At 44.7% G+C, this 23,386-nt stretch overlaps 1 protein-coding gene across 1 annotated transcript in view; it reads right to left on the bottom strand.

The window, feature by feature from the left end:
* TMPRSS5 (transmembrane serine protease 5) overlaps positions 1-23,386 on the bottom strand; it is an 87,707-nt gene that overhangs the window by 30,370 nt on the left and 33,951 nt on the right. Inside the window, exons 4-6 of the mRNA XM_077458135.1 lie at positions 19,085-19,204; positions 15,915-16,050; positions 7,106-7,219 (exon numbers count right to left, since the gene is read on the bottom strand). Coding sequence (XP_077314261.1) covers positions 7,106-7,219; positions 15,915-16,050; positions 19,085-19,204 — 370 coding nt within the window. The remainder of the gene's footprint in view (positions 1-7,105; positions 7,220-15,914; positions 16,051-19,084; positions 19,205-23,386) is intronic.

The raw sequence follows: 23,386 nt of genomic DNA, 5'->3' as shown, positions 1-23,386 counted from the left end.
GGCCTTAGGCACTGGTGCCATCACACTGCAACCTCTGCCATACACTGTAGTTTTATTGCAGGAATTAGCCCTGCTGCAAAGCATTGCATCAAAAATTGTACTTAAACACCCCTGTTAAACAGGGGCAGAAAAATTGGGCCTTAGGCACTGGTGCCATCACACTGCAACCTCTGCCATACACTCTAGTTTTATTGCAGGAATTAGCCCTGCTGCAAAGCATTGCATCAAAAATTGTACTTAAACGCCCCTGTTAAACAGGGGCAGAAAAATTGGGCCTTAGGCACTGGTGCCATCACACTGCAACCTCTGCCATACACTCTAGTTTTATTGCAGGAATTAGCCCTGCTGCAAAGCATTGCATCAAAAATTGTACTTAAACGCCCCTGTTAAACAGGGGCAGAAAAATTGGGCCTTAGGCACTGGTGCCATCACACTGCAACCTCTGCCATACACTCTAGTTTTATTGCAGGAATTAGCCCTGCTGCAAAGCATTGCATCAAAAATTGTACTTAAACGCCCCTGTTAAACAGGGGCAGAAAAATTGGGCCTTAGGCACTGGTGCCATCACACTGCAACCTCTGCCATACACTCTAGTTTTATTGCAGGAATTAGCCCTGCTGCAAAGCATTGCATCAAAAATTGTACTTAAACGCCCCTGTTAAACAGGGGCAGAAAAATTGGGCTGCTGGCATCACCCAGAACCAAAAATGTTCTTCCAACATATCAGCGGAGGAGGAAGAGGATAGACAATCAACATAACAGGACAGTCACTCAGCATCAGCATAGGCAGTCTTGAAGGGATGTGGTATTTCAAAAAAATTATTCGGTTACATCAGCTTCAGGTGCTTGGTAGCTGTGGGTGATCCAAGACTGATTCATCTTGATGAAGGTCAGTCGATCAACTGATTCGGTGGACAGGCGCACCCTGTGATCGGTAACGAAGCCACCAGCAGCACTGAAGGTGCGTTCCGAAAGAACGCTGGATGCAGGACAGGCCAGTAGCTCAATTGCATACTGTGCAAGCTCTGGCCAGTGATCCATCCTCAAGACCCAGTAAGCCAGAGGATTTTCAGTGGGAAAGGTGTCCAAGTCTGACCTTGCCCCTAGGTATTCCTGCACCATGTAAATTAGACGCTGGCGATGGGTGCTGGAACCAATCATACCTTGGGGCTGCGGACTAAAAAATTGTCTGAACGCATCAGTCAGACGGCCACCTTCTCCACCGCTCCTTCTGACTGATGCCTCAGCAACACGTTGTCCAGGACCAGGAGTTTGTGACCTCCCAGTCTCTGGGAACGCGTTGCACAGAGCTTTCTGCAAGGCCTCCCGGAGATGTCTCATCCTCTGCTCCCTCTGCGATGGCAAGATAAGGTCGGCAACCTTACCCTTGTACCGTGGATCAAGGAGAGTGGCCAGCCAGTAATGGTCCCTCTCCTTGATCCGAAGAATACGAGGATCCTTCCGCAGGCTTTGCAGGATCAGGGAGGCCATGCAGCGTAGGTTAGCTGAGGCATTCGGTCCGGAGTCCTCTGGGTCACTAAGGACAACATGATCCGCAGCTACCTCCTCCCAGCCACGTACAAGTCCACGTGTTTCTTGGGACTGTAAATCATCCCTATAAGACTGCTGCTGCTGATGCTGAGTGCCAGCCTCCACCTCCATGCTGACACAATCATCCTCCTCCTCCTCTTCCTCCTCCTCACCCTCTTCCTGTGTGATGGGTGGCACAGCAGGAACACTGTCTGGATAAAGGGGGCCTTGAGAGGCAAGGAAGTCCTCCTCTTCCTGCCTCTGTTCTGCCTCAAGTGCCCTGTCCATTATTCCACGCAGCGTATGCTCCAAGAGGTGGACAAGAGGTATAGTGTCACTGATGCATGCACTGTCACTGCTCACCATCCTTGTGGCCTCCTCAAACGGTGACAGGACAGTGCATGCATCCCTGATCATGCCCCACTGGCGTGGTGAGAAAAAACCAAGCTCTCCTGACCCTGTCCTGGTGCCGTAGTCGCACAGGTACTCATTGATGGCCCTCTGCTGCGTGTGCAGCCGCTGCAGCATGGCCAATGTTGAGTTCCATCTGGTGGGCATGTCACATATAAGGCGGTTCTTGGGCAGGTTCAACTCCTTTTGGAGCTCAGCCAGCCGAGCACAGGCATTAAATGATCGGCGGAAATGCACACAGACTCTCCTGGCCTGTTTCAGGACATCCTGTAAGCCGGGGTACCTGCCCAAGAACCGCTGCACCACCAGGTTAAGGACGTGAGCTACACAGGGCACATGGGTCAGTTGTCCCTGTCGGAGGGCGGAGAGGAGGTTGGTGCCATTGTCGCAAACCACCATTCCTGGCTTAAGCTGGCGTGGCGTCAACCACCTCTCGGCCTGCCCCTGCAGAGCTGACAAAACATCCGCCCCAGTGTGGCTCCTGTCCCCCAAACAAACCAGCGCAAGCACGGCATGGCATCGTTTTGCCTGCGTACTTGCGTAGCCCCTGCAACGCCTACGGAGCACCGCTGGTTCTGAGGACAGAGCACTGGAAGAGGCCGTGGAGGAAGAAGAAGAGGAGGGGGTGGAGGAGAGAGGTGTGTCACAACCAATAGTAGCATTTTGGAGGCGTGGTGGCGGAACAACCTCCAATACTACTGCACCTTGTCCTGCATCCTTCCCAGCAGCCAGAAGAGTGACCCAATGGGCCGTGAAAGACAGGTAACGTCCCTGTCCATGCCTGCTGGACCATGAGTCAGCGGTAATATGCACCTTACCGCTGACCGCCCTGTCCAGCGAGGCAAGGACATTGCCTTCCACATGCCGGTAGAGAGCCGGAATTGCCTTCCGTGAGAAAAAGTGGCGTTTGGGGACCTGCCACTGAGGAACCGCACATTGTACAAACTCACGGAAGGGGGCCGAATCTACCAACTGAAAAGGCAGCAGTTGAAGTGCTAGCAATTTAGCCAAGCTAGCATTCAACCGCTGGGCATGTGGATGGCTGGGAGTAAATTTCTTCCGCCGGTCCAGCAGCTGGGGCAGGGACATTTGTCTGCTATAATCGGACGTGGATGTACCACTAGCAGAGTTCCCGGAAGCACTTGGCTGTGACACACCTAATTCTACACCTTCATTCCTCTCAGAGCAGGTTTCAGAGAGGACTGAAGGTCTAGTGGGGTTGGAGATGCCAGCTGATGAGGAGCAAGGAGAGGTCCGCTTTGTTCTTTGGTGTGGGTCTTTGAGGTATGCTTGCCAACGAGCTGCATGGCAGGTCAACATATGTCTGGTCAAGCATGTGGTGCCCAAGCGGCTGATGTTTTGGCCACGTGAGATACGCTTGAGACATATGTTGCAAATAGCAGCGGTGCGATCTGATGCACTCGTCTCAAAAAAGGCCCACACCAAAGAACTTTTAGAATAACGCGCAGAGGAAGCGCTCTGCGCAGAGGAAGCGATCTGCGCAGGCGGAGCTCTGCGGTGTGATTCAGTCGGTGTGCTGCCCCTAAGCTGGCCCCCGGAGGGCATCCTGCCTCGTTGGACATGTGCCTCCTCCTCCTCCTCCTCCTCCTCCCTCCTTCCAGGCACCCACGTGGAGTCAGTGCCCTCATCATCCCCTCCCTCTTCATCGCTGTAGCAAACCTGGCAGTATGCTGCAGCTTGTGGAACATTACTGCCAGATTGCTGTCCTTCTTGAGCATCCCCTCTCTCTGTGCTCACGCTACTGCCTTCCTCTAGCTGAGCGTCATCATCAGAGCCCACCAAACACTGGGCATCCTCCTGGAGCATGTACCCAACACTGTGCTCAAAGAGTTCAGGAGACTCCTCAGGAGGACGTGGTGGGTCTAGGGAAGGAGTCACTGATGATGACATTGAGAGGAGGGACGACGATGTGTTGGCAGCTGCTTTTCTACTACCCTGAGACTGGGTGAGAGAGGATGAGGAGGATGAAGAGGGCTTGGTCATCCACTCTACCAAGTCGTTGGCATGTTGCGGTTCAACATGTCCAGCTGCAGAAAAGAAGGACAAGCATGTCCCATGGCCACGTGCTGATGACAATGCACCGCGTCCCCGACCAGCACTGTTGTCTCTAGACACAGAGCCTGCTTGCCCTCTTTTATCGGCTCGCGCCTGTCTGCCTCTCCTTGCTGGCCTTCCAGACATGGTAATGGCCTGAAGGGAGTTGGGTAAAACAGTAGTTGGGTAGTTTATATTGTGCTGGAGGCACACAACACCCACTAACTCCTGCAGATGCCTTTTTTATAGAACAGCAGAGTTAAAGGGGTATATACAGATGTATACTGTGCTGTGCTGGAAGCACACACAACTTCCAATAACTCCAGCAGATGCCAATCGGGCCCAAATACAGAACAGCTATGTAGGTGGATAATAGCGGTATGTACTGGGTACAGAGCAGGCACACAGCACGCACTATCTCCTGAGTGACACTGCTGACTGCAAGCTCTATTGTTAAAGATGGACCACTAGCTATATAGGTGAGGTGAATATCACGGTGTATACTGCGGTCAGGGCACGCAGACAATAACAAGAAAACAGCAGAGTTAAAGGGGTATATACAGATGTATACTGTGCTGTGCTGGAAGCACACACAACTTCCAATAACTCCAGCAGATGCCAATCGGGCCCAAATACAGAACAGCTATGTAGGTGGATAATAGCGGTATGTACTGGGTACAGAGCACGCAGACAGCACGCACTAACACTACTGACTGCAAGCTCTATTATTAAAGCTAGATCACTAGCTATATAGGTGAGGTGAATATAGTGGTGTATACTGCGGTCAGGGCACAGACAGTAACCACTACACAAGAGCAAAATAGTAAATCAGCCAAAAACGATTGGTGTGTAACTGTGTTGAAGGTACACAGAACACCCACTGCTTCAGATGCTAACAAACACTACACGAGGCCGCCTGAAAGGCAGCTTTATATAGTGTGGGGCGTGCACTACACAGTCTGAGCTATGATTGGCCACAGGCAGGATGCCTGTGGCCAACCATTGCTCTTCCCGCTACTGGCGCTGCGATTGGCCAAGCATGCGGGGTCACAGTGCATGCTTGGCCAATCGTGAGACAGCAATGCATTGCGCCATCGCAGTGCATTGTGGGCCACACGAATTTTGCCGCGAACGGCCCAAACGTTCGGAATTCGGCGAACGCACGAACGACCAATGTTCGAGTCGAACATGCGTTCGACTCGAACACGAAGCTCATCCCTAACGGCCACACAATTGTTGCCCAACAATTACGAACGTAGTGATATACTACATGTTTTTTCTGCTCTTTAGTGCCACCCTTTGGGCTCCTTCTGCTAATTTCGTGTTAGTAGAAGTTTGGCGAGTGTTGATTCGCGCTTTTCTTTTTGTGCTTTTCATTTCATGCTTTTCAGTTCGCACTTTTCATTTTGTGCTTTTCAGTTCGTTTCTGCATGGCCGTTTGTCAACCAGACATAGTTACATAGTTAGTAAAGTTGAATAAAGACACCAGTCCATCCAGTTCAACCAGAGTGAGTGTCTACAATTGTCCCTATCCCTGTACATTGCACACTCACATCGATCCCTACCCTCAAGGAGTCCACAATCCAAGGTCCCCATTCATATACTGGGGCAAATTTTAGACAGAAGCCAATTAACCTTTATCTTGCGGAATCGGAGGAGATAACAATATTTATTATTGGCCTTGGAGTTTTTGCTTTGACATTATATTTTTGGTTGAATAATAATGATTTGATTTGTTATATTTTCTATATTTTTGGATGCATAGAATGCACTTTTTGGTTAAGTTCTATTGGCAAATAGCATGTCTAATTGTATCTGTTTTCTTTTTTTAACGCACAATAAAAAAATTGTGTATAATAATACTTGTCTGTGTGTTTTACTTCAAATGACAGTTTGGGAGTAGGTAGTTACATTTAAAAAAATACAATGTAAAATTAACAAGGGACACCAACATAGTTGTATCTTTGATCTTAAACTACGGGATAATGGTGTTGTGATAACTTTCCCCCAAAAAAAGAGCATAATAATATTATTCTTGATATCACTAGAAAAAAAAGCCTTTGAAAATTTGTTTGCAATAACTCCATCAGTATCCCCAGCAAAGCAGATTCATTATTATCCCATTAAAGAAGAAGAAAATATGCGCTGCATTTCGAGATTTCATAATTTGACACCATTAGCCATTATGAACGTTAGTTTACAAGACCAATCGCTTCTGGCTCGTCCTTGCTTTTGAGCATGCGTGTTTGTACTTTGGACTTTTGTCCGACGGACTTGTGTACACACGCTCGGAAAATCCGACAACAGACATTTGTCCGCGGAAAATTTTAAAACCTGCCATCCAACATTTGTTTGCGGAAAATCCGACAATTGTCCGATGGAGCGTACAAACGGTCAGATTTTCCACCAACAACCCGTCATCACACATTTTCCATCGGAAAATTTGATCGTATGTACGGGGTTTTAGCTGGCCATACACCATTTGAATTTTGGTCTGATGAACGGCTGAAATCATTTTAGTGGGTGGGTCTGTCACCCCCAGCCCCACCTGACATCCTTCAATTGAAAAGTCAAAGGAGCAATGAGGAAAATTGATTGGATGAAGCTGCTGTTCAGGTATTCTGACAGCAATTGCGTGAGCTGTCAGCAGGGGCGGACTGAGAACTCATGGGGCCCCCATGCAATAGAAGTTTATGGGGCCCCCAGCAATAGAAGATTATGGGGCCCCCGGGCAATAGGAGATTATGGGGCCACACAGTATACACACCCACACACACATACAGTATACACACACACAGACACATACTGTCCCTGGTTTTATTGAGGCTGGCAACCCTGATGGGGCCCCCTAGTGGCATGGGGCCCTCGGGCAGTGCCCGAGTGCCCCAATGGTCAGTCCGCCCCTGGCTGTCAGAATACAATAGCCCAGCAGGGGGACATTCACCTATAAAGCATGGATTGCGGGATATGTTATGTATATTTTTTTTAAACATCCTGCAGGCTGGAAGAAAAAAAAATCTAACAGTCTATGGCCAGCTTTTAATTTGATTATCAGATGTATCAAATTATTTTGCTTTAAAATCTTTACTTAGTTCAAGGAATAACATACCTTATTTGCCAAATATCTTTTGTCGAAGTCGTCTGAGCAAGAGGGATCTGCGCAAATCCTTGAGTATAATTTAGCCTGTAGTTTGTCAGATTTACAGCTTTGTGTTGCATCAGCCTTCGGAAAGTTATTTAGAAACAAAACAAGAAGAGTAAGTTATACATTACTCAATATTTTGATGACACCGGACAGCAAAGATTTTGCTTCCTAAACATTTTTGGTATGTCTAAAAGATTTTTGGCTGCTATTCAAGAAAATAACCTGTCATATAAAAAGTGACAGTGCAGCACCTATACTTTTATAAACATACACACATTGACATATGGCCAAACATATACTATTGAAATAGTGACACTCAAGATGACTATAAATAAAAATAAATAAAAAAAGCCAATAATATGATGAGGGATTGTCCCAAATGAAACCACAATAGAATAGAAAGTGCAAAACATGTCCCCAAAACCGAATATACCGGTACATACACAGTATTGTTTCTCACAAAGTGCAGACAAAAATCCTGGGGGGATAGAAAAAAAAAACACTCTATCAAAGATAATGTGCCCAACCTCCACCTCCTAAATGCACTCACCAGATAGATGAGGTATAAGAGCATATACACACCCAATCTAGATCACTAGTTAGTCCTTGGATTCACAGTCTCAGATGGCAGTGACCATCCTCTGCACAAAGAGATCACACCAAGGAGCCCACACAAAAGAAGTATATAGTGTAGTATTTAATTAATAAAATGGACAATCACAAACAATCCACGTGGAAAAGATAAAAATACACAGCATCTCACTTATTTTGTGTGGACTTCTGGTTGTAAGCTCTATGTGCAGAGGAATGGTCACCACCATCTGAGATTGGGAATCCAAGGGCTACCTGGCGATCTAGATTGGATTTGTATATGGTCTAAGCCCTTGTACACACGGTCGGACATTCAGACGGAAAATGTCCGATCGGACCGTGTTGTCGGATAATCCGACTGTGTGTGTGTGCTCCATCGGACTGTTTCCGCCAGAATATCCGACGGACAAAGTTTTAGAGCTGGGCTATAAAATTTTCCGACAACATGCTCCGATCGGACTTTGTCCGAATGTGGGTAGAGAATTCCGATCGGACAAAGTGCCACGCATGCTCAGATCAAATTCCTAGAGCAAAGCTATTGGCTACTAGCCTGAACGTAGTCCCATCGTAACGAAATAACGCTGTCACGTTACGTACGATCGGATTTTCCGACAACTTTGTCCGACCGTGTGTATGCAACACAAGTTTCGGACAAAATCCGTCGGGACAAAATCCGACGGATTTTGTTGTTGGAATGTGCTACCGTGTGTACAAGGGCTTATACCTCATCTATTGTATCTGGTAAGTGCATTCAGGAGGTTGGACACAGTGGATTATACTTGCACCCCAGAATTTTTGCATGCACTCTGAGGAAGAATACTGGAGTGTAATTATATGCTGTATTTGGGATTTTTTCTTTGCACTACTAGCACTTTCTATATGGATTATTGTGGTTTCATTTGGGACAATCCCTAATCATATCAATTGCTATTTCAATATTATATGTTTGTACATATGCCAATTTGTTTATAAGAGTATAAGCGCTGCACTGTCGCTTTTTATATTTTCATGCAAGGTTGGCCGATTACCTTTGTTTTTGTGCTAGCAGCTATTTTTTGATTACTAGAGTGTTTTGCAATACCTATTGGCTATGCTGCACTCATGAAAAAAAAAGAAAAGAAAACATTGTTGTTGAAGCACATCCAGTACTCCAAGTACAACTGGAATATCTGTGTAGATCTAAAAGTAGTGACTTTGCTGCTTGGATGTACCAAGTACTTTGTTACATATGCAAATGGGACAACTATGCAACCACATGTTGACCCAACATAGATATTTTTGCCTCCACATATAACTTGGACTGATGGAACATCTGTTGAAAAAAATTAACAAGAAAGGTGAAAGTTCTTTTTTATTTGAGAGAGATATTTCAAAGAATGCCTCATGCCAAGATTAACCACTTAAGGACCGGGCCTATTTTTCAGACTTCTGTTTACAAGTTAAAATCATTGTTTTTTGCTAGAAACTTACTTAGAACACCCAAATATTATATATTTATTTTTTTAGACACCATAGATAATAAAATGGTGGTCATTGCAATACTTTATGTCACACCGTATTTGCGCAGTGGTCTTACAAGTGCACTTTTTTGAAAAAAATACAGTTTTTTTAATAAAAAAATAGGACAACAGTAAAGTTAGATCAATTTTTCTTATATTATGAAAGATAACCTTATGCCAAGTAAATTGATACCCAAGACGTCATGCTTCAAAATTGCGCCTGCTCGTAGAATGGCGACAAACTTTTATTCTTAAAAATCATGCATAGGTGACCTTTAAAAATTGCTACAGGTTTCCAGTTTTGAGTTACAGAGGAGGTCTAGTGCCAGAATTATTTCTCTCTCTCTAATGATAGCGGCCATACCTCACATGTGTGGCTTGAACACCGTTTTCATATGCGTGCACGACTTATGCCCCGTACACACGATCCGAAAATCGTACGGAAAATACCGCTTTCGAAGCGATCGTACGATAATCGGATCGTTAGTACAGAGCTTTCGAGAGCCGATTAGGACAGTTCATCCGATATTATTCTATCGGACATGCACGGAAATTTTTTTCGTACGATGCCAGATCGTACGATTTTCGTTTAATCAGTACAGCTATCGTTCGAAAATGCAATACAAATGCATTACAACACATGACATCACTTCCGAGTCGTGCGGGAATTTTCGTAACTTTAGTAAACTCATCAGATTCGATCTGAGATTAGCATGCAATAAAAAACGGACGATCATTCGTCCGATAATCTCATCGTGTGTATGGGGCATTACGTATGCGTTCGCTCCTGGGCGTGAGCTCGGCGGGGAGGGGTGCTTTAATTTTTTTTTTCTTATTTATTTTACTTTTTATTTTTACACTGTCCTTTTTGGGTCACCATCCCTTGCAATAGAAAAAAAGCATGACAGGACCTCTTAAATGTAATATCTGGGTTCAAAAAGACCTCACATTCAACATTTACACTAATATGCAATAGAAAAAATGTGTTTAAAAAAAAAATCCCCTTTATGACCATAGGGCAAAAGTGACGTTTGACTTCTTCCTTCCTCCAATGGTGTGGACCTGAGCGGGGGCCATCTTTCCCTCACTCAGCATCCAGCCTGTGAGGGAAGAGGACCCGATCGTCTCCACCACTACCTCTAGCTCCGGTAAGTTGCAGGGACGACCGCAGCATGGCAGGAGGGGGGGCCCTCTCCCCCACCCCTGCAAAAGTGATTTTGCAGTGAATCCGCCACTGAGACCACTTTTATCTGAAAGAGGACCATCGGCTCTTGAAGAGGATACCAGGATTATGCCAGATATCTGCTTCCATAACAACGGTATTCCTCTTCAAATAGCCAATGTACAACTGCGGCGGGCGAACCTTAAGTAATAAGAAAGGCATTTTTGTTGGTACACAGATCACATACATTATCAATGGCAAGCAGTTTGAAGATCTGTTAATGGGGCCAGAGAAAATCATCTGAAAAGCATTCAAAGATGTTGTTGATAATTTTCTTCACAACGACAGAACATTAAATTACATTTAGCTGGTCTACAAGCTTCCTACAGCATACCAGACCATGAAGCTCAACATTTCACTGAAGATACATTTTCTATATCCAAACATGACTTATTTCCCAAAAATCTAGGTGCAGTCATTGACAAATGTAGCGCCACCCCCGCTTGGTGATTTTGGGTTCTCTGATCTCTGCCTCAACTCCAAGAATGGCCTCAGCCCCTCTGGCACACCTGGTTAAAATCTCTGTAGACACTTTTTAACCACTTCAGCCCCGGAAGAATTTACCCCCTTCCTGACCAGAGCACTTTTTGCAATTCGGCACTGCGTCGCTTTAACTGACAATTGCGCGGTCGTGCGACGTGGCTCCCAAACAAAACTGACGTCCTTTTTTTTCCACAAATAAAGCTTTCTTTTGGTGGTATTTGATCACCCCTGCGGTTTTTAATTTTTTGCGCTATAAACAAAAAAAAGCGTAAATTTTGAAAAAAACAAATTTTTTACATTTTGCTATAATAAATATCCCCCAAAAATATATAAAATATTTTTTTTTCCTCAGTTTAGGCCGATACATATTCTTCTACATATTTTTGGTAAAAAAAATGGCAATAAGCGTTTATTGATAGGTTTGCGCAAAATTTATAGCGTTTACAAAATAGGGGATAGTTTTATGGCATTTTTATAAATTCTTTTTTTTTTACTAGTAATGGCGGCGATCAGCAAATTTTTTTGTGACTGCGACATTATGGCGGACACGTCAGACATTTTTGACCCATTTTTGGGACCATTGTCATTTATACAGCAATCAGTGCTATACAAATGCACTGATTCCTGTGTAAATGACACTGGCAGTGAAGGGGTTAACCACTATGGGGCAGTGTATGGGTTAAGTGTGCCCTGGGGAGTGTTTATAACTGTGGGGTCGTGGCTATGTGTGACATGTCACTGACCTCTGCTCCCGAACACAGGGAGCAGAGAGCAGTGACACTGTTACTAGGCAGAATGGGGAAATGCTTGTTTACATTAGCATCTCCCCATTCTTCCTCTCCGTGAGGCGATCGCGGGTATCCCCACAGTGATCGAGTCTGCGGGACCCGTGACCCGACTCACGGAGCTTGCCGCGGTATTTTAAACGAAAGCGGAACCCTGATAGGGTGGCCAACCACCTGTGCCCGGTGGCATCCAGTTTTTCGTGAGAGGGTTGTTGTCAGTTTTGACCACGAAGTCTGCACCATACAAGTAGTCTTTCAACTTGTCCACCACTGCCCACTTCAGAGCCAAGAATTCCAACTTGTGAGTAGGGTAGTTTTTCTCAGCATGTGCAAGACTTCAGCTCACATAAGCAACAGGCCGCAGGTGTCCATCGTGTTCCTGATATAGTACCCTGCCTAACCCATCTCGACTGGCATCAACATGCAGCTCATATGGCTTGACTGAATTAGCATAGCCCATAACAGGAGCAGTTGTTAGACTCCACTTCAGCTACCAAAAGTCAGTCCACTGGTCTTTGATTGACTCTCAAGGCTTCCTGGGTCCTCTGATTTGTTCGATGGGTTTTGTTGAATCGGGGTCATCATCATCCTCATTCTTCAACAACTCATTAAGGGGCCCGAGCTATTTTAGCAAATCCTTCAATTAACCTTCTCTAGTATCAGCAAATCAGTTGCATTGGTAGGCAATGGCAAGAGGTGATAGCTTCCAGCTTGTCACGCAACTGGTGGAGATTGAGCTGGAGAGAGGGCTTCTCTTGCACCTCCTGTCCGACACCCTTGATAGTGGTGACAGTGAGTGAAGGACACAGAGTGGCACGAGGGCCGATGTAGTGGATGGTGCTGGCCAGACCTCGACAAGAACCAAATGGCTGTAGAGCACTGGACAGGCTCTGAGGATTGGAGCTTCGTATAGCTGGGTCAGCAGATGGAGGCGTAGCCGGGATGTAAGCCAGGAGGTCATCAACAGCCGGACAGAGCAGGTACCAAGACGAAAGGAAGAGGCATAGACAGGACACAGGCCAGGTTCGGTACACAGACAGGCAGCAAGGTAAAAGATCATCAGGCAGTAACAGAGTCAAACACAAGCCGGGATCAGGTAGGGAGGCGGAGGTCAAGGAGAAGGTTCAGGTGAAGCCGGGGCAAGATACTGGAAACTGGAACAGATTGGGTTAACAAGCACTAGCTGAAAGATCACTCAGCAAAGTTCACGTGTCAGTGCTCAGTTTAAATAAATTACTTGACGCCCATATGTGCGCATATGTGTGCGCATCAGCGTGCACCTGTGTGCGTGCGCGCGCATTAGCGTGCACCTGTGTGCACGAGCCAATACAAGTCCCTTACACTGGTGTGCCCATACATAGCCGGACTTCTCTTACACAGCTTCTTGGGGTCAGTAGCTATTCCTTCAGCAGAGACAACGTAGCTGAGGTAATTAACTGAAGGCTGGTAAAACTGACATTTTTCCAGGGACAGCTTCAATCCCTCATCATGGAGTCTCTTCAGGACTTTCTCCAGACGCTCTTCGTGTTCTTCGAGGGTTTTGCCAAAGATGATGATATCGTCTAGGTACACCAGCACTTCGATCAGGTTCATGCCTTCTACTGTCTTCTCCATCAGCCTCTGAAATGTTGCCGGGTCATCAGACAGATCCTGAGGCATCCTGTGGAACTTGAAGAACCCTACTGGGGTGAAAAATTGCTGTCTTCTCCCCATCTTCAGGGTGCATGGGGATTTGATAGTACCCACCCTTCAGATCCAGCACAATGAACCACTTCTATCTTCTATCCTTGGAGTGGTGTACTGATCAGGGGTGTTTGTCCTGTTGAGCATTAGATAATCGATACACAGCCGTAGGGACCCATTCTTTTTCTGTATTACTACTATGGGGGAGGCATAAAGGCTCCTAGACTCCCTGATGATGCCTGATCTCTTCAGCTCTGCTAGTTGTTCATGGATATCTTTCAGATCACCCAGTGGGATCCTTCTGTCTCTTTTCCTGAATGCTTTGTCTTCCTGAAGGTGAATCCGGTGATGGGCACTTTTTGCACACCCACATCAAACTCATGGTTCGAAAACATATCCTGCTATCTCAGAAGCTGGGCTTTGACCTTTTCTTTACACTCAGGTAATAGTGGGATGTTTTGTGTATAAAACAGTTCTATGGAGATTCTCTTCTTCTCTCCCTTCTCCAAATCAAATGGAGAGACTGGGGTGGCTGGATTCACTTGTCCTAACAGCATTTGGGCCAGCAGTTTCAATGGCGAGGCCGTAACATTGCGGACGCTGATAGGGATCTTCCCATGACTCCGTTGCAGAGACCTAGTTGATATCACTTCTGGGATTACCTCCACTCCAGTGTCCTCTCCATGGCAGTCAGCTTCAAGGACAACAAAGGGGCCCGGTTGTTTCCTATTGAGTTTGATTGAAGCTTGTAGACACACCACCTCTCCAGGCTGTAGTATCTTCTCACTTCTGTATAATCGTCAAATCTTTCCCACTCCTTCAGCTGGGGCTCTCTGTTCTTCAACTAGGTGCTGATATACTTTTCTCAGCATAGGGTGTATGCCTTTGGTTGGGGTGTTAGACTTCAATACATGAGGAGTGAGCAGCCTTCTGACAAGGTCAGTGTTCATTCCTATTATCAGAGAACTCTTGTTGGTTCCTGATGGGCGAGGGCATACAACGGCTAGGATATCAAACGTTTGTTTGCCCGGTCACAGAGGAGTCAAAAGTCAACTTGACCACTAAGTAGCCATCATATAGCCATCATATGGGAAATTTTGGGTTCCAATACCCCATATCTCCAGTTCCTCCAATTTTTGCATATGTCTATAAAGATGAAGGTAACTTGTGCCCCAGTGTCCAGAGGGGCCCTTGTATAGATGCCTTCTACTTGGACTGACGTGATGGGAGAAGGTCCCACTAGTTTGTCAGGAAATCTGCCGGGAGTAGAGTAGTTAATTTGTCTTGTCATTTGTATTTGTGCCCCCTTCTTGAGGGGCTTCGGGTTTTGCTTTCATCTTTGTTTGGCCCCAGAGGGATGGTGTGTATCTACTCTCAGCGACCGGGCACCTGCGGTCGAGGAGAGGCATTTGTATGGTCGCTCAGAAACGGCAGCGGGGGCCCTCTGTAAAGTCTTTGCGTCTTTAATATTGGACCTAGCTGCTGAGGATGGGCACCCGGTTGGGTCCTTTACTGGGGCCCTTTGAAGTCTTCTGCTGGTTTCCAGTATTGGCTTTCAGACTTGGGTGGACTTGAACAATTACGTTGGTAATGTCCCATTCCTCCCCAGTTGAAACAAACACATCGATTCACTGGATTTGTGGTAGAGGCAATGGTAGGAGTTGAAGATTGGCTGGACCCCATAGTAATTTCACTGGACAATGTGGTGATTTTGCTGCTAACAGATTCAAAATTTCCATCATCAGTGACCTCTGGGATTTCAGAGTGGCTATCTCTGAATTGGGCTCTGCTGCCCACACCGACCCAACATCAGTATATATATATATATATATATAAATTCTAGTATTTTCAGTATATCATAGTTTGTATATATTTAACTTTCATGCAAACCAATCTACATACACTTATTGGGATTTATTTTTTTATTTTTATCAAAGATATGTAGCAGAATAAGTTTTAGCCTAAATTTATGAAGAAATTTTAGGTTTTAAAAATTCTTCAGGAATATGTTTTATACCAACATTTTAGGTATTTTTTTTGTTTAATTAGCAAACAATAAAAAAAACCAGAAGTGATCAATTACCACCAAAGGAAAGCTCTATTTGTGTGAAAAAATTATATGAATTTTTTTGTGTACTGCATTTTTTAACAAGTGGTTAACAAAAATCATAATCCTAACTCAAGAAAACAAAAACACAAGCAATCATCTAAAACCTCAAATTTCCAAAATGCATGATGTGCATGAGCGACATGACCAAAGGCAATATTAGCTGTCTCACTTTAGAGTTAAGGACTGCACACAGCTGGAACTGCCATTGAGTCTCATTAGCATTACATTGACAGTCAGTCATTGCTGACATATTTGATAATTAGGTAGATAGTCTACTTTAAATGACTGTTTCTATAGTGGTGCAGCCAGGTGCAGACTCTGGGAATGTAATAGATTTGAAAATAAAAGAACAGGTTGGGATTTACATGTTACTCCATTATATTGCAGTGGAATTTCCTACCTGATATAACCTAGATGTTTACATACAAGTGTTCCCCAAGCTGAGTTCCATCCTTCATGGCAGGTTAGGAGCCATTCTTGTTTATATTCCACCTGTACTTCCAACAAGAAGTTTTCTGTGTTTATTCTGAAAGATACTGAAACCATTTTATATGAAAGAATATTTTCTTAAGTTAAAAAAAAAGCTTGCAATAAAATTAAATCTCTATGTATGATGTCACTGATTGACATGACCAAACGATAATACATTATGTAATATACCTTGAAAGCCTTGTTAGATCTCACCAGACCATATGACATTACCAAATGCACTGAAAGTGATTGTGCTTGGAAACAGGTGGCTTGGTAAGGACTCAAGTATGTATTAGCCCTTGTACACACGGTCGGACATTCCGACAACAAAATCCATCGGATTTTGTCAGAAACTGGTGTTGCATATGCACGGTTGGACAAAGTTGTCGGAATATCCGGTCGTTCGTAACATGATGACGTTATTTCGTTATGACGGGACTACGTTCAGGCTAGTAGCCAATAGCTTTGGTCTCATAATTTGATCTGAGCATGCGTGGCACTTTGTCCGTTCGGAATTCTCTACAAACGATCGCACAAAGTCCGATCGGATCATGTTGTTGGAAAATTTTATAGCTCAACTCTAAAACTTTGTCGGTTGGGTATTCCGACGGAAACAGTCTGATGGAGCCCACACAAGGTCGGATTATCCGACAACGCGGTCCGATCGGACATTTTCCGTCGGAATGTCTGACCGTATGTACAAGGGCTAAGCCTTATCTTTTAAATCTTTGCAAAAGAAGATTTATAGGAGAAGAGGGTCTTTTTTGCTCCCTGAACCAAATTGGGTTTACTGTTGGTTTTGTGAAGGAATATACAGTAAGCAGAGGAGGATGGGCAGACTGGTTTGAGATGATAGAAAAGCAACAGTAACTCAAATAACCACTCGTAACAACCAAGGTATGCAGAATATCATCTTGGAATGTTCAACGCATTGAACCTTGAAGCAGATGGGCGACAGCAGCAGAAGACCACACTGGGTACAACTCCTGTCAGCTAAGAACAGGAAACTGAGGCTACAATTTGCACAGCCTCACCAAAATTGGACAATAGAAGAGTGGAAAAACGTTGTCTGGTCGGACGAGTCTCGATTTCAGCTGCGACATTCAGATGGTATAGTCAGAATTTGGCATAAACAACATGAAAGCATGGATCCATCCTGCCTTGTATCAACGGTTCAGGCTGATAGTAGTAGTGGTGTAGTGGTATGAGGGATATTTTCTTGTTATACTTCGGGCCCCTTAGTACCAATTGAGCATTGTTTAAATGCCACAGCCTACCTGAGTGTTGTTGCTGACCATGTCCATCCCTTTATGCTCTTGTACACACGGTCGGAAATTCCGACGGAAAATGTCCGATTGTACCGTGTTGTCGGATAATCCGACCGTGTGTGGGCTCTGGGCCTCTGACATTAAGGCCCCTTTCACACTGGGGTGGTTTTCATGCACTGCAGCGCTAAAAATAACGTCTGTGTAGCGCCTGAAAAAACTGGCCCCTTTCACTCCAGTGGGAAAGCCCGAGGGCTTTCACACTGGACCGGTGCGCTAGCAGGATGGTGAAAAAAGTCCTGCTAGCCGCAACTTTGGAATTCAATAGGCCAGTGCGGCTATACCACCGGCAAAGCGCCACTGCAGCGCCGCTTTGCGGGGCTTTGTGGGCAGTTTTAACCCTTTTTCTTCCGCTAGCGGGGGGTAAAAAGCTTTACCGCCAACGCCCACACCGCCCCAGTGTGAAAGGGGCCTAAGAGCTTTACTGGACCTTCTATTATGCTTTCATTACAAACATTTTTAAGGTCTAGTCACTATAGAGAGACCAAAATTATCAACAGATGAAAGGAGGACTCTTTCTTTCTACACCAAATGGCCAAATGTTTTTGGAAACTTAACCATCACACCTAACTATGTGACCAAAAGTATGTTGATACACCTCCAGAGTACTGAGTTCAAGTGCTTCCAGTAAGGTTACATAGTTACATAGCTAGTAAGGTTGAATAAAGACACCAGTTCATCCAGTTAAACCTGAGTGAGTGTGGGTGTCTACAATTGTTCTTATATGTTGTCCATTGTACATTGTCCCTATATCTGTACATTGTGTCTCATTAAGATGCTCATCTATTATATTATTATTTATTTAAGGTACCCATATAGGGCCATCAATTTCCGCAGCGCTCCACACATACATCGCACACTCACATTGGTCCCTACCCTCAAGAAGCCCACAATCCAAGGTCCCCAACTCACATTCAAATACTAGGGCCAATTTTGAACAGAAGCCAATTAACCTACCAGCATATCTTTAGAGTGTGGGAGGAAACCAGAGTACCTGGAGGAAACCCACGCAGGCACAAGAAGAACATGCACACTCCAGGCAGGTAGTGTCCAGGTTGGGATTCAAACCAGCGACCCTTTTTACTGCTAGGCAAGCATACTACCCACTACACCACTGTGCTGTCCCCAAGTAATTTATACTATATTATACAGAGACAGTTTAGAAATTTACAATCAGGACAACAGTTTGGAGAAGGTCCTTCTCTCTTAGCAGCATGAAACCAAGTTTATAAATACATGGGTTGACAAGTGTGGTGTGGAGCAACCCCAGTGGTCTGCACAGAGCCATAACTTCAACCCAATTAAAAACCTTTGGGATGAATTGAAACACAGCCTTCTCCTCCAAATACCTCTTTGCAAAGGTAGAGGAAAGTGGGGTAACTCCTTACCAAAGCTCATCATATTAGACCGGGACAGCCTGTTTTCAGTTTCTCATCTCATAGTAGCTGTAACTGTGGGACTTTAGCAAAAGGTCCCTGTTAAACACCCTTTATGAAAATCTGGATAGGAAATTTGAAATAGCATGGCATGAAACACAGTGGTATCCAGATGCTTGGTGCAGTTGGACCAATTAAATGTGATTTATAATTGGCTGGCAAAAGCTACCACTCTGTGTTCTTTGCTGTTTGCCTTATTATTTAAAGGCCGCTGGGTATGTTTTCTTTGATAAACTAAAATGAATGCTTCATCTTTTTCTGAACGCAAAAAAAAATAAGCCAAAGCATATTAACTAATTTCATAACGATGGTTAATTATTAATGATATCTTCACAAACCTTTTCTGCGTGGAACTGTAGCCACTTCGTTGTTGTCCGTGTCATTACATCGAGAGGTCACCTCAGCATCTTGTAACGAAATGGAACCTTGGTAAATGAGGGGCTTCATCAAATACTGCACTGAAAATTTTAAAAGCAATAAAATTATAGTTCTTGGGTTCTGTAATCATTCTAACAATCATTTATAAGTTGTAAAATGAATGAAAAAGAATGGGTCCACATTGGTTACATAATCATCTTGTTCTCCAAGACATGGTTCCTCCCTTCCATTACAGTCACTCATTATAGAGCAGTAGTCACAGTTACATATGTGATTTTCCTCTACAAAATTAACATAATAAGACTTATCCCTGAAAATTCTTCCAACTAGCACATACTAGCAATTTATTTTCCGATTTTCTAGTTTTTACATTTTTAAAGAGAAAACTTGTGTAGTCCTGTCATAAAACTGAAACTTGCTACTTCAAATGTAAATGAGAAATAACGGAGCGCTATCTTGTTGCTGTTAAGATCCTAATTAATTATACATAATGTTGGTAATAAATCACACAGTAAAACGTTTATTAATTATGCACACCTTTTCCAGGCACGAATGTCTGAGCAGTGGATACCTCAGTGTAAAAGTCTGTATGATCTCTGCAGGGTGCACTGCCAAACAAGCTGTCAAGGAAAACCAATTAAAATAGAGACATGAATGATGTAGGTTTCCTTTTAGGCGCTCAGAATTTACCACCTACTACAACCTTTATATAAACAAACTCATGTGTAAAGAAAAATATAGATATTTCTGATTCTTTTTATTTCTCTCTTAGAATAGAGAACCCATCTTGCTCACTCTTTCGCTCTCTGAAGCTAAGGCATTCTGGGAATGTCCACCCTTTGCCACTCATCTCCTACACCCGCTCACGTATTTACAAACTTGCTAAATAACTAACCTCCCTAGTGCTTTATATAAGAAAACTTTTACTAAACCCCTGGAAGTTGGTTGAGTCTGCTCCTACAATCTTATTAATTAATGTTGGAACTGCTTACTCCAAAAACGCCTTTAAGAGGGTTGGTGAAAATTTGGCCCTTTATTTTACAGAATCTAGCCCATAGGCCCATAAGTATAACAAGAATAGCACGTGTGCCTTACTTCTAAAACAACAGCTCAGGACGTGGCAGGAGATGACAGCCTAATCCTCCTGCTCCATTACTCCACGGTCCTTCCATTGGCTAAAAAGGGAGCAAATACCCACCAACAGACGCGCTCCTAACGGAGCGCATTCCGCGCAGTACAAATCCCATATCAAGTCGCTCGCGAAAGGCATCCTCCTCCTCACAGGCTTCAGGCACCACCAGAGAGGTGAGCTGCAGCCCCATGATGCCGCCCAGATCACACATCACAGAATTCCTGACTCCTGCTGCCAAATCCCTCAACCTAGAGGATCTCAGAATGGTGGCTGCAGACATCAAAAACACTCTTTCTGCAGCTATAGCAGACATGCAGGCTGTGGCAGGGAGGATGGAGGAAGTGGAGTAAATCACATATTGCCATGAAACCAAATCTATGACACAGCACTCCCTGTACACACACGGCTCCAGGAACTACACAGAAATTTAGAGGACCTAGACAATAGAGGTCGCCGCCATAATATCAGAATCAGGGGGATTCTGATCACCTCACACAAGCCATCACAACCACTTTTAATGACCTCCTATGAAGGCCATCCGACATACCAATAGAAATGGAATGCCTGCATCGGGCACTCCCTCCCAAAGGCAGAGACACAGACCCCCCGAGAGATGTCATAGGATACCTGATACCTGGGACACCACGCTCCTCACCACCACCTGCCAACCATCATTCCCCAGGAGAAGGTAGTATACCAGCTTCCCCGGCGCACAGAAAAGTCAGAAAAGATTAATCTCCCGCCAGCTCTACTACAACCATTGTACTCCAATGGAGACAAGGACACTTCAACCTGCATCTGAGGTTCACCAGTGGGTAAACCTGCTGCCACTTATCCAGGCCTTATGGCTCTACAAGGCTATATTTCTCTCCGCACATGGATGTCCACAAACTGACCGTCCTATTACTGAAACCCCATTCAAACAACCCTCTCTCGTAACGAAGCATGACCAGAAGGGATCTCTCCTAGTTCTACAGTTGACAGAAACTTATACCACCCATATCGTAATGCAAGAATCATACCCTGCAGTTGCCTTACTAAAATCTCATCACCGACTGCCTGAATCCTTGTCAAATGTTTAAACTCCTCAATCATAATGATTAGTCGCAGCTCACCCCACTACAAACCTCCCCTAATTCACACTATACAGCGTCCAGTTTGTTACCACCTTATGCTTGCAGGCAAAAAATGCATTGCTGTGTTGCCTTGTATCTCACATGCACAAATCTGACAAGGCCACATCCATCCCTGTAACAGGCAAGGTAACTTTGATAGCTTTGATATGCCCAGGCTCTTTATCATAGAATTGAAGAACAGAGCTCACACACATCACATGCTCTTATTCTGGGAACAACATTGACCCTAAAATGTGTACTGAGGCAGCTAACAAACACAATACCTGCAATACTACAACTAACAACTTAGTGAACAACATCTCCCATAGGACACAGCCCTGGCCTGGACCTAAAAAGACTCCTTCAGAAATTATCGTACCAACACTCCATCAACACTAGCATCCACCCTGTCATGTCTCCCAACTGAGATCTTGGGCACGAGATTGAGATGTGATAAGAAGAATAAGGACTTTTGCCACAGGCTGGATTATCTTATCATTTCTTATAATTACCTATAAAAAAAATCTAGCCAGCACAATTTCTTTCCCAAACAGGTATACGCTTACTGTCGCAAGATTAACATAACCTCAAGGTGCTTGCTTGAGACACCTCAAAATATTTAGGGCTGATCAGCCTAGCTTAGTTTATTATGTTACAGTTTAATATACATGTATGATATATTCATTTGCATGTCTTTTAACAAGGAATGTATCCTATCCTCTATCCAATCCATAAATATGATATCTCCCCACCCAGTTAGCTGTTCACACAGCTTCGATCCCTGCAAACAAACCCGCAGCACATAACAAATTGACAATTTAAATATGCATAAAGAGGAGGATAGGATATACCTTGAAACTTACAGTCTATATTACAAATAAGTTTAAGTTTTGGTTCCACAAACGGTTTCTGTATCTAGACGATCACAGTCTAATTATACCGGAGACACTCACTGGTTGAAACACTGCCCCTATCTAGCATGGCCTGATAAGGCATTATTTTGCATCACTGTCTGTTGGATAGATGCTTTACCCTAAACAAGCCAATTAACTGAATTAGTTAAGCAAATCTCTATTGCTCTATTGACTTGTGCACATCTCACAGTAGAATAGGTCTTGTAAGCTCATACGTCTTTCACAGGTCGAGAACTGGATAGGTAACCACTCTGGATTACACCACTCAATGTATTAGTAATATAAATGTTATTGTGCTGCCCCCTACAATAAGACATTACCCTTAAGCATGACAGCACCATGAGGGCGTGGAGGGTGGGAGAGGCACTGAGGGCACCCCTACCAAATTCCTGGTCTCCTCACACCCCCCTGTGGCTGAACCCTAACCTTTCACAGTTCAGTACAATCCCCGATCCACAGGCCTGGACTAAATACAAAGTACTGACTCTTGAGCATGTTGTCACCGACGGGGGAAACTTACTCCCTTTCCTGTGATGCGTACCAAATTTAATATACCGGCACAGGCCCATTTCAGATATCTCCAAATCGCGCATGCTTATAGGTGTCAGTTTTTGGGTCAACCAGTTGTCTTTGAATATTCTGAGCTTGAATCCACCCTTAGGGTGAAAGGCTTGGAGAAACCCATGTCTCAGATATATGGGTCTCTGCTGATTGCTGCTCTCCCCGAGCTGTCCTCCCTCTGCAGGAAATGGGTGGAGGACATACCGGGGCTGGATGAGGACGACTGGAGGGAGATTTGGGATTTTCCATTCTCCCCTCTGATCTCAACCAGAGACAAACTGGTCCAATACAAAATTATACACAGAGCTCACTACACACCCCACAGACTGCACCAGATGTCGCCGGCGCATTCCCTGGTGTGCTGGCGCTGCTCCAATCAGCCAGGAGACTTCTTTCACATTTTCTGGGCCTGCCCGGCAGTTGTACATTATTGGAGGGAGGTGTTCCGGGTGATAGTTCAGATTACTAAGACTAGTATCCCTTATGATCCTAAATATTGTCTGCTGGGGCTTGTGGAACAACTGCCGATCCTTAGAGCTC

The sequence above is a fragment of the Lithobates pipiens genome, unplaced genomic scaffold (assembly GCF_037356315.1).
Source record: "Lithobates pipiens isolate NorthernLeopardFrog02 unplaced genomic scaffold, aLitPip1_a1.2 Scaffold_27, whole genome shotgun sequence".
Taxonomy (NCBI): Eukaryota; Metazoa; Chordata; class Amphibia; order Anura; family Ranidae; genus Lithobates; species Lithobates pipiens.
The sequence above is the reverse complement of the archived record's forward strand: the minus strand, read 5'-3'. Positions and strand labels throughout refer to the sequence as shown.